At 42.3% G+C, this 11,893-nt stretch overlaps 2 protein-coding genes across 2 annotated transcripts; one reads left to right on the top strand and one right to left on the bottom strand.

Annotated features, from left to right (window-relative positions):
- Positions 1 to 476: 476 nt before the first annotated feature.
- Positions 477 to 4,908, bottom strand: LOC311501142 (uncharacterized protein). The gene is made up of 3 exons (XM_084562817.1): positions 4,874 to 4,908; positions 3,501 to 3,600; positions 477 to 3,403 (listed from the first exon to the last, which is right to left on the bottom strand). Exons 2-3 carry the CDS (start codon positions 3,559 to 3,561, stop codon positions 894 to 896), a joined length of 2,571 nt encoding a protein of 856 aa, XP_084418943.1. The 5' UTR covers positions 3,562 to 3,600; positions 4,874 to 4,908; the 3' UTR covers positions 477 to 893.
- A 133-nt stretch (positions 4,909 to 5,041) lies between these two features.
- Positions 5,042 to 11,802, top strand: fbxl6 (F-box and leucine-rich repeat protein 6). Its single transcript, XM_084562818.1, has 10 exons — positions 5,042 to 5,088; positions 6,373 to 6,936; positions 7,354 to 7,512; positions 7,596 to 7,659; positions 7,880 to 8,011; positions 8,445 to 8,552; positions 9,804 to 9,917; positions 10,283 to 10,514; positions 10,816 to 11,053; positions 11,150 to 11,802. The coding sequence occupies exons 2-10, from the start codon at positions 6,455 to 6,457 to the stop codon at positions 11,277 to 11,279; spliced, it is 1,659 nt and encodes a 552-aa protein (XP_084418944.1). The 5' UTR covers positions 5,042 to 5,088; positions 6,373 to 6,454; the 3' UTR covers positions 11,280 to 11,802.
- The last annotated feature ends 91 nt before the right edge of the window (positions 11,803 to 11,893 follow it).

Raw genomic sequence — 11,893 nt, 5'->3', positions numbered from 1 at the left:
AATTTAAGTGGTAGGTTTTCATAGTTGATCTGTAATTTTCTGCATTCCGAGAACAGTGAATGCACCATCCGAGGGATCGTTCATGACGGCTGGCTGGCTAAAAAGAGGGGTTCGATTGTTTTACCTCCCGCGAACAACTGGCGTGGGCGGCACCTCAAAAACAGCGCCAGTTTAAAATCAGAATTAGATTTTTTATTTTTTTTATAGACTGATTAATGTCTTAAGTAAAAAGCAGATGTTTATATGTTTAAATACAACATCTAAATTGATTCTTATAACTTTCTCCCAATACTGTAATTGCTAATTATATAGTATATGTTGCCCTTTTTTTGAATTATAACAGAAAAAAAGAAATCCTAATGCTTTGACCTTTGGCACACTGACTCAGATAAGCTCCTCTGTTATCACTGCCTTCTCTTTTATTCCTTATGTATCCTCGGCCCCTCCCGGAAAACACTTTTTTAAACCCTGAACTTGCTGACATTGCTGGTGATGCAACCACAAAATGTCCTTCAAATCCTGAGAAACACAAGGTTATTATGTGACACTGTTCTGGTTTATCGTACTGGTTAACAATCCAAATAAAAACAACGTCAGATTAACAAAGGAGTTTATTTTGACGGTGGTTAATATTTAAGTCGGCAGTCTTTACAAACTGACCTCGGCGTTGTCATGATTTGTACGGGCCGTTTTCAAAAAGAAAAAGAAAAACATTCTGTGTAAAGGAAAGTAGTAAAGGTCTCACATGATATCAGAAAACTAAAGCACCAAAAATATTTTATGTACAACACATGATGCATGTACAGAATCACACAGCGTATTTGTATACTGAGCAGAAAGTTTGAGGTCAGTGTGTATCATGCGAAGAAGTCACATGTTAGGATTTCCTTCTGCTAAATATCACACGTCTGAGTCTCTAATGCGCTGCTGCTTTCAGTTTGACCAGCTGCAGCCTCAGCTACACGTTTTAATTTCGTCTTTCTAGGCGCCCAGACGAGAGAGTACCCGGGTTTAACACGAGGGAGCGCGAGCTTCAGCTTCAGCACCATTTGGGTGCTGTTTTTATAAACGAAGTTCAAGTGTGGGTTAGTGTTGTTCAGGATCATTTTCTGGTACTCTATCTCGCAGCGCACCGCTTCCCGTTTCTCCGCTCGGGATTTCCCGTCGAAGCGCAGCATCATCTTGTCGACGTCCTGCTGCGATTTGCACGGCCCCCCGTTTTTGCTCACCATAGCCATGAGGTAATCCTTATCCATGTTCACCTCCACCTCCTCTGGACGAACCTTTGCTGCCTTTTCTTTATTGCTGCCTTTTCTCGCCTGAGGACTGTTGCCTTGATCGTGGCCGTCAAAGCTGTCGTCAGACAACCCGGACAGGTCCTCGTCTTCCTGGGAGCTATCCGATAAGATGTTTGAGGAGCGCTTGGACGACTTGGCGGGTTTTTCTTCCTCGTCGCCGAAGGGGTATTCCGCCATCAACACGGAGAACGTGCAACTCGCCAACAGCAAGCTCACATCTGCTGACGGAACTTGAGAAAACGTTCCTCCTGGCAGAAAGTCCTTCAGGTGCTCGTCAGTGACGGCAGCGATCGCCTTGATTGTCCTCTTCAAGCAGGTTCTGATGAGGTCTCTGTTTGTGTGCCACTGGCCGCAGTAATCAAACACCCCAACAAAGGTTCTCTCCTGCAGTGGGAACTGTAGGAAAACATCGGTGGCCTCTTCTGGCTCCAGCAGAGTTGAAGGATCCTTTGACCAATCGAGGAACTTCTGATAGAGATAGAGTAAGTAGCGACTGAAGAGCGAGTACTCCCCTCCACTCTTCAGGAGCTGCCAGTAAGGGCCGAGGATTTTGCAGTAAACGATGGCCAGAACGCACACGAGGCTCTGAATTATGGGATCATTTGCATCTGCAGCGACGCTCTCCAGAACAATGTTGGGACACTTGTCGTTGTTCAGCGACAGCAGATCAGAGAAGAAGAGGGAGATCTCTCTGTGGTGGTGAATGAGTCCCGCCGCAGTTTCAAAGTAGTTGTTGAACCGGTTTGAATGATTTACCGGTAGCCTGGAGGGATTCTTCTTCTCCTCACAGAACGCTGCCCAGTATTTCCTGTAGTTTGGCTTATTCGGGGTGCGAGGGCTCAGGACATCACAAGCCATGTGGACGTAGCGCGAAGTGGCACTTTCTGGCATATTTAAAAAGTTGCTGAATTTTGGAAGTCTATCGCGTCCCAGTTTCACCTCCGTTGATAAAACGATCTCCTTCTCAAAGCTCAGAATCTGCTGCTCGACCACATCGTGCATGTCAACGAGGAAATTGGCGTTGTGGTTTAAAAACACCACCGGAGAGGCGAGTGTAATGTCTTCACGCACCGAGTTGAGGTTTATCTCAAACTCTGCCATGGCCGGATGCTCCCTGCACGTCAGAGTGTACTGGTTCTTGAGCAGATCTAAGGACAGCTGCTTGCATGCTGAGGTTTTCCCGCCGTAAACACTTGACAGCTTTTGGACGGACAGCATCGCGATGTCCAGCAGCGTCAAAGATTCTCCTTTGTTCGCAGAGGCTTCATCTTTGGTGTTGCACACATCCACATCCACATCCTCATCACTTCCCTCATGTGCAGCTTTCTTTGTTTTCTTTCTGACAACGCCTCTGTTCGTCTCCTCTACTTGCATGATTTCGTAGCTCTCACATTCCTCCTTGATTGCGACTTTTTCATAATCTACAGCGTCGTCTCTTCTCAGACGTTTCTTCACTATGAATTTTGGCGCTTTTTTCCGCACCAGTTCAAACGGACTCTGGAGCAGATTTTCCATGGCTGCGTTCCTCCTGTGACTTCTTGTTTCATAATTGCGATAACACAGTTTTAACTTTTTAATCTTGGACCTGAGGACCTTATACGCCTTCTGAATGTCACCGTTCTTACAAAACTCGGGGTTGAAGTTCCTGAGCCACGTGACCAGAACGACCGGGGCAAGTTTCTCCCTGGTGGCAAAGTTGCTCAACTCCAGAATCAAGCCGTTTGTGACTTCAATTGACTGAGCCCGTTCTGAAAAGTCCCTCATCTCCAAAAGGTGTTGCCGTTCAACTTCAATGCTGTCACATATCGGGCCGACGAAGTTAAAGTTGACGTCAGACTCCAGGAAGGCCTGCCTCGCCTCACTTCCTAGACTCAGCGTCGTTGCGATGCCTCTTTCAATTAGGCGCCGAAAGTCAGCTGATTGGTGCGAGGGGAAGATTTTCTTGAGCCAGTCTACGACGGCTATCCACGGGAAATTATTGTCCTCTGTCATGAGTCCGACTTGAATCAAAAGTCGGTTCTTACACGGCGCCTTTTCAAGCTCTAACTCTTCTCCTGACTGAGGGCCAATGAAGTCTGCAATGAGCTTCCAAAAGTACTCATCTCCTGAAAAATAGAAGGGTTTGATTAGAAAAACAATGATTGACAATTAAAGGCCAATAAAAAGAGAATTATCTCATATGGCGACATCATTCAGACTTACTCAGATTAGCTTCAGTTACAGCCGCTTTCCCGCAAAGAGAAAAATCCCGACCCTCCTCCATTGTGTGCTGCACACGATCTTCAGCCCTCAGCAAGCACAACTGTTCCAAGAAGAGATCAAATAAGTATCGTATGACAAGTTACTTGCTCGTCAGCTGGCATTTAAGGCAAAAATTTAGTTGAAGCAGAATAAATTGAAACTGAATCAGTAAAAATTACAATTTGTGATTTATAATATTTACTTTCATATTAATTGCAATGCCTTTTTACATCAGTGTGCCATACATCCTCAGCTCAATCACTCAATTAAACCCAAAAATTATAATAATAATAATAATGATTTTATAAAAACAACATTAGGCATTTTAGTAGTGTGAAAGTGGTGGTAAATTGTGTGTTTTAGGCTTATTGCAGGCTTGAAAACTGCACTTTATTCATTATGCATCAACTATAAACAATATCCCATGATATGAATGTGCTGCAGTTCCACAAATGACCACTTGAGGCTGGCTCCGAAAGCGAGTTAATCTCTGCAAACCTCCATGTTAAAATGTCCAACTTTACGGCAGAAATAAACATGTTTACAGCCCAGTGTGCAAATACCATTTCTCTTTTTTTTTTTTTTGGTGGTAGCGAAGAAGGCTTTACGTTACGCAAAATCAAAGTTGTGGCCACTTTGAATGACAGCTGTCTATCTGAGCATCCCCTTACCCTGGGGCGGTGCACATCAGGCTACATCGTAGGGTCCCGGAGCTACGTCATAGCTATGGCATTAGAAGTGACGTGCCGCTATAAAATGTGTTTAAAGCACTGTCAGCATGGAAACAACCTCAAACTCACTCTTCGGAAATTCTGGGGGAGTCGGGGGAGCCAGCACCTAGTGACCAACAGTGGTATTGCACAGGGGTACACACACTTTTCAGACTACATCCTAAATAAACAGCCTAGGGCGCCACCTTGTGGAAGACTAAGGTAGAAGCTATGCAGAGAATTGTTCCTCCACCCCACTGTCCACAGATATGTGTTAGCAGCACTTAACATGCAAGAATAAAGACTTAAAATGTAGATTTGCAGAGCAATATAAGACAATGTGTGTGATTTATTGGCTCTAATTATGTTCAGGAATTTGCAGATTTAAAAAACAAAAAGGCATCAAAGCTACATTTGTGAATGAGTGCTAATGCTGCTATGAGTGCATGCTAATGTTAGCCCTAGTTAGCACCAACTTTACTAGCAGAAATTGCAGCGTAATGAACTGCAGCAACCCGCAATTAATACTCAAGCAGAAGCAGTGAGCAGCGTGCTGTGGCATTTCAAAACAATTTCACATGTACGAGCAGTAAAAGTAGCGTTTAAAAAAGCATTCATTCTTACCCATAAACAAACACACCGCGACTTTCCCAAGTGCTCTCCCCCTGCTCTCACAACACGCACGGCGGAGAGAGGGACAGTGTGCTGCTCTGTGATTGGACCGTTCTTCCAGAGGCGGGGAGTTGTCGAGTTCTCCACCAATCACGGCGAGGACGCGAAATGCATTGTGGGTATACAACTGAAAGCAAGCGTTTCCAGTCTTCTTGAATCAGAAGCAGGTAATTTAAAATAACAATAGATTTTTTTTTTCTTTATATTTTTATTTCAGTAAATATTTCTATTAATAATACTTGCTATAGACAGTGCAACTATTTATTTGCCGTAGTCTGCTAGGTTATGTTGCATGGTGACTTTTGAACTAGCTTAGCTAACTGTTACAAGCTAATGCTAGCTTAGTTAACCGAACGGCATTTACCGTTGACGTTAAGGCAGTAACGGTTAAACGTTTCATTTGTAACGGAACTTTATTATATCGTGTATGCAAACATTTGATAGTCTTTTTCACTTTTCCACACTAAGTCGTTAGCACCATTAGCTATATGGTTAGCAGCAACACGGCTGGATGTGACTGTCTTCCGTTTACAAACAGTCGAGGATGCGCACGCAGCTTCGACACGGAACACACTCATTTGTTTATCTCGCAGGTTAAACAGTGATAGACGACTTGCTCACTGACGCGGACTCCTGTACTTTCCTGAACCAAATGCACAGGGAAAGAACACAGATCCTCACACAAAGTTAAAGTACAGAAAAATTACTTTGTAGTCTTTGTTGTATTTTTGTTTGTATTAACGTAGAGTAGTACAACTGGTGGTGAAAATGCACAAAATGGGAAAACCTGTCACAACTTTTAACCACAAGAACCTCCAGCTGTTTGCCAGATGTCAGTCACTAAATATTTATAGTCTAATATATGTCAAGCATCACTGGTGTTGTTGTGTGTCTCTACATCAGCTGCAGGAAATCATCTATTTGTGATTCCCCTACAAAATAGCTCATATGCCACCTTTGCTAAACACACCAGCAGCCCAGAAAACACTCATCTTAATCAACAACGCACCATTCTATTCATTATCTATTACAGTTTAACCTTTAGAGGGTCACACATGGCTGGAGTCTATCCCAGCTGTCACTGGACAGGAGGTGGACTACACCCAGGACAGGACTAACACAAACAGACAACAACAACAACACAAAAAAGCCTATTACCATGTATTTGTAATCTGGTAGGAAGCACTCAGAGAAGTAACTCACACAGGGACAGCGAGAACTCGCAAACTTTAAATGTACTCTTTGTTTAAAATAAAATTTCCCCCTGGGTTTGCAAAGATGTTTCCTCTGTCAGTTTTATTATTTGGATAATTTGGTGCCTAACGACTCACCAGCTCTTACCTGACCTGTTGCAGGATTCCACTGTATGTAAACAGAGAAGTACGTGCACCCCTTTCCGTATGTACATTTAATCCATACACATGCTGACTCCTCTCTGATTTTCTTTTCAGATGTTAAAGCATATCATCGTGCCGTGCGGATGAAGGTTTTAATTGGATTTAATCTCATGGTGAAGACAAGATAGCAGCAACAATGGAGGCCTCTGAAGCAGAAGCTCCAGCCGAGAGTAAAAGAATGGGGGACAGTGCGCAGTCTGCTCAGAGAGAAGGTGGACCGACGAAGCCGTCTTTGAAAAGGACCAAAGACACAAAAGCAAAGAAGAAGAAGAAGAAAAAGCCCAGACTCTCCACAACTACCCCGCTCGGCTACACCGTCCACCAAGGGGAAGACATGCTTTTTCTTATATCAAGTTCCACTTCTCTCGGCGACGATTCAGTCTGGATTCCCAATACGAAGAGAAGCAAGAAGAAGAAGAAGAAGGTAGTTAAAGGAAAGTTAAAAACCAGTGCAAAGCGTAAGCTCAAAAAAAAGCCGGCCATAAAGGAGGAAAAGGACACGAATAGGATTGTGCCTAAGAAGGACCCCAGATGGGGACAAGGTCTACCTGAGGAGGTGCTCATTAATATTTTTAAGATGGTGGTCATTCAAGACGGTGCTGTACCATTTCTATGCAGGTATTACATCATGATACTGTATTTTTGATTTGATTTATCTAGGAACTTATTAGAATTAATCTACCTCCTCGCAGATTTTAAGTCTGACTTTATGATTTTAAGCAAATTCTAATTTAAAATATGTTTAAAAAGGTTTCCCAACAGGAGGTATGTCTGTTTTAATACACACATTTTATTACCTCTAACATCAGTCTCTTTATTTTAAGGCGTAATAATCACATTTAGCATTTACAACCACAAGGTGGCGGTGTCTCACTTCACTACCATGGAAGACTCAGGAAACCAGCATATTCTGATTTTTAGCTCAAACTGATCAGCGCATACATAAATTAACAACATTACTAATATCACATTATTGATTTCAGCTGTAATTTGGCGACTGCTACATCCCTTTTCCCTGCTGTGTTTGTGGTGTAGGGTCGGGAGAGTTTGTCGTCTGTGGAACGCCGCCGCCTCCAGTCCCGTCCTGTGGCGTAAGACGACGATCGGTCACTGCTGGATTGCACCAGGGAAGAGCCAGCTACCTGCAACTGAGAAGAGGATAACGGACACTTTAAACTGGCTGGCACAGAACAGGTATGTACTGTTAATGCTTGATGTTTGACACACAGTACACCTAGGTAAGGTAAATTTAAGCTTTAGTTTTTCTTGTTTCCCAGATTTTCCCAGCTGAGAGACTTTTCTCTGTGTCACTGGAAAAAGAACGTGGACTATGCAGTAGAGGTAAGTCATAAAAGCTGGCAACAGCATTAACTTATGTGCTTCTAAACTGAAATGATTTGCAAATAATTACCCGTCATTAAATATAAATAGTAGGTCAGTAGTGAAATTAGGTTTCATCGTAAGACACATCTTATCGTCACATCATAAATCATGTTGTTCGAGGAATTCCCTCGCTTGTTTTATCAGTGTTATCATTTGTGCTTCACGTATCTTTTCTCAGGTTGTTTCGCAGTTTAGCCCTCACCTTTGCTCCGTCAAGCTTTCTTACTGCTCAGGCCTGACTATGAGGGCCTTCCACAGCCTCGGTCAACACAGCCGGTCTCTGAAGAGCATAAATCTCCAGGAGTCAGAGGTACATGCACCCGTTCGTTAGAAAATACAGCACACGGATGTTTCATGTTCTCTCAAATCCATTAATATCATTTGTGTATTGTCCACATTTCACAAAATAGCTTCACTGTGCAGAGTCATAGAGATACACTTGAAGAATTTATTGGTCTGTTTTTTCTTGTTGAAGATGAAGAGTTTCTCCATTAGCACCTTAAGTTTGATTTAAAATGTGAACATAAACATAACAATTGTGTATTCAAAATATTCATATATATGTAGTCTCCTTTGTCACTTTTACCTTTAGGTTAAGAATAAAACAAGATCTCTAAACAATGTCTAGATATTGTGAATTTTTTCAGTGATGCACCAGACCAAGCCAGCATTTCCCTGCAGATGGTGGAGTGATGAGGTGTAGATGTGTACATTTGTGAAGTGATTAAATGTTTTTGCTGTAGTTTCAGGTTGAAGGATTCCTCGAGTACCTGGAAAATCACGGAAGCCAAATGAAGCAAATATTGTTCACTCGTGGAGCAAAGAACAACAGGATTCTGACTACTATCTCTGTAAGCCCTTGTCTCTCATGTTTGTCATTTGTTTTGTTTTTTTAAAACGTGCACCTATCAGCCATAACATTATGACCGGTGTGACCGGTCAAGTAAGCTAAACTGATCCTTGTCCTCAAAATTGATGTTTTAGAAACGGGAAAAATGTAACAAGTGAAAAGATTTAATTGAGTTTCGAAAGGCCAAACTTTGGTGGCTTAGACGGTCGGAGCATCTCCAAAACTGCATCTCTTGTGGGGTGTTCCTGGGGTGCAGTATCTGTCAAAAGTGGTTCAAGGAGGGAAGGGAAGGGAGAGAAGCCTGGCCCGTGTGGTCTGATCCAACAGAGGAGCTACTGCAGCCTAGCCTGGTCGTTACCATCCTACGTTTCCGCCCGAAATTTGATTTCGGTCTGGCACGTTAGTCAGGCCCAATGTAATAGGAATCTGTCTCCGTAATGGGCGGATGCTTATTTTGAGGTTTAAAATCATTGGAGTTCCCTTAACCAATCAGCAACGTTTGGTAATGACGTATATTGTGCGCCGGAGTTCAGGCTCTTATGCTTACCACTTCCGCTTCCAGTTAAATAAATCAAACTTTTCCCAAAGCCAGTTGGAAGGAGAGCTACGACGTCCTTGCCATTTATAAAATTGACAAGACAAGCCTCTTGTTCTGGTTTTAATTCTGTGATGCTCTCGAGAGTTGAGACAACTTCGCGGATGGCTTCTAGCGTCTCTTCCTCCGTCGCCATTGTTGCTATGCTGTTGAACTACAAGCTTCGCTGGACTACAAGCAACTCGGCAGGCGAGTTCCGCGTCATCACTCAACTGTTCGCTGATTGGCGCAGACCGCGCGGTTACACACGAAACGTGGAAGTGCAATTTGGCCAGACTCCGTGCCAGACCGAAATCAAATTTCGGGCGGAAACGTAGGATGGTAACGACCAGGCTAACAGCAGCCCAGATCGCTAAAAAAAGTTAGATAGAAATAGAAAGGAGTCAGAACACTCAGTAGAACACAGTTTTGTATGTGGCTGTGTAGCTACAGACCTTCACCTCCCCATATCTCAATCCAATCAAGCATCTGGGGAATGTGCTGGACAAAATAAAGGCTGATTCATGGAGGCCTCACCTCGCGACTTAAAGGAAGTGAATGAGGATTGGGGGGGGCTACACAATATTAAGCATAGGTCATAATGTTATGGCTGATTGGTACAAGCCAGTGAACACAAATGAAATTGTAACTCAAAGAATATCACTCTTGTTTTTCCAGAAGGGACACTGTCCTGATTTGGAGTTGTTGGAGATTAACAACAAGCTTGACAGTAAACAATGTGAACTCCCGGTTTGCCTCCAGGCACTACAGAGGGCGTGTCCTAAGCTCAAGGTATAAAAGTAGTAGTAGTTTTATGTGTTATTACAACGGATATACTATATAAGAGCTGAAACTGTTAATCACAATCAAGGAGATGATAACTTGGCAGTATGTGTCATTATTAAATCTTAAGCTAATATATATAGTACCAGCTTTTCAGAGAGGATTTTCTTTGTCATATTTAATTGTGAACTGATTATTTTCTTGGTTAAGACTACATTTAATACTGTATAATAAACGTTTCATTAAGCAGTAATAACATTTATAAATAGCGGGAAGACAACGTTATTATTGGATTTCTGATACTCACGTCTTTATCACCATCAGTCCTGTAATAAGTGTTCAACCTTGAAGCTTATTTACCTACATCCCATCAGACATTTCGGATGCTGAACGTCACACCGATGCATAAGACGAAAAGTAGCGCAGCTGATACAGCATCGGGCTTCCCTTTACTGGAGGAGCTTTGCATCGCGTCAACGTCTTATTCCTACATGACCGACAAAGATTTGTGGGACATTCTCTTTGACTCCACCGGACTGCGGGTGCTGGACCTGCGAGGCTGTTCGCGAATCTCGCCATCTGGTCTTGCAGCATTACCCTGTCTTGGTGGGACTAAGTATTTATGCTTATATTTATACTTGTTTAAGTTTCAGAATTATGTTAATTGTGATTTGAAGCAGGACCCTGTTTTGGATCCATGCGTCTTTGATCGATAACACATAGAAATACTTTGTTTGACTTGACACAAACATAGTTATTTGAAATGTCTGCATATGTTGCCTGTATTACTTGTATTATATAGCAATCACTATTGTATCAAGACACTTTAAAGAACACAGAACTAGCTTTGCTTTGTGTGCTAAACCAATTTATTAATCTGTTTCGCTTTGTGTCTTTGATATGGTAGAGCTTGAGTGTTTGTTCTGGGGACAGTATTTCAATCTGGGGATGTCATCCCTCAAGACTGGACTTCACATGGTGACCCAAAAGTGGAGTCGGACATTGCGACAGCTTGACATTGCAAATCAGGTCTTCTCTGAGGAGGACATCGAGGTTGCGATGACTTGCCTTACTCAGGAAGCAGAGCCAGACACACTGCGTTCACTCAACCTCAGTGGGACCAGGATCACGCCACGTGCACTCAGGTACTGAGTAAACTACTTTATGAGACGCACAACGTGCATGTATTCGTAACCAATAAAGATTGAAATGTTCAGACTTGTGTGTACTTTGTTTTGCAGGCCAGTCATCGAGCAAATGACTGCTCTAGACTACCTCAACCTTTCCTCCTGCCGCTATCTTCCAAGAGGAGTGAAAACAATTTATCGTGGCCAAAACGACATTCGTCAGCTGCTGGACAAACTGGAATAGTTCTTGTCACCACTACATTCCAAGATTTACTCAACCAAAATGTTGGAACCAGACTTTGATGTCTTATTGCATCTCTCATTTCTTTTTGGGGTATTTAAATAAATTTGTTAAGATTTTAAATGTATATAGCTTCTAAAAAAAAGACAAATCTTGCTCTAAGAGGAGAGTGAGAGTAATGGTTGCTAATGTATTAATGTCAGTTAAGCGTCTGCCTTTATTTTGAAGCATCCAGCTTCAAGCGTACGTTGAACTATGTGTATAAGGATTTCTTTGATATAACTTTGTTTTTCTACATTTGTTTTTACATCTGTGTCCTTTTCAGAATTTTTTTACAGAGACAACAATGATAGAAAAATAAATGTTCAACACTGTAAAGACTGTGTTTGTCTTTCTTTGCACTAGAGAGTGCTGTAGTCTAATGCTAAATTTACACTTTGTTTACAAATGCTTATACGCAGGCTTGTTAAGAAGCTGTTGTGGCTTTACTGTTCAGTTGAAAGGAAAAAGCGTTTGAGGGTAAACAAGGATTTTCTAACTAGGAAATCGTTAATAATGTGTGTACTAGCAAATATGCATAGACATTCAAAGAAAAGCATAAAAAAATCACGACACAG

Source organism: Chelon labrosus, assembly GCF_963514085.1.
Source record: "Chelon labrosus genome assembly, chromosome: 16".
In the NCBI taxonomy this organism is placed as follows: Eukaryota; Metazoa; Chordata; class Actinopteri; order Mugiliformes; family Mugilidae; genus Chelon; species Chelon labrosus.
This window is presented reverse-complemented; position numbering and strand designations above follow the sequence as displayed.

Excerpts from the sequence above, each read along its gene's own strand:
- LOC311501142 (XM_084562817.1), bottom strand. The coding sequence starts at position 3,561 with ATGGAGGAGGGTCGGGATTTTTCTCTTTGCGGGAAAGCGGCTGTAACT. Across the intron at positions 3,404-3,500 it reads TGTAACTGAAGCTAATCTGA|GAGATGAGTACTTTTGGAAG; the intron begins GTAAGTCTGAAT and ends TCTATTTTTCAG.
- fbxl6 (XM_084562818.1), top strand. The coding sequence starts at position 6,455 with ATGGAGGCCTCTGAAGCAGAAGCTCCAGCCGAGAGTAAAAGAATGGGG. Across the intron at positions 6,937-7,353 it reads GCTGTACCATTTCTATGCAG|GGTCGGGAGAGTTTGTCGTC; the intron begins GTATTACATCAT and ends TTTGTGGTGTAG. Across the intron at positions 9,918-10,282 it reads GGGCGTGTCCTAAGCTCAAG|ACATTTCGGATGCTGAACGT; the intron begins GTATAAAAGTAG and ends ACATCCCATCAG.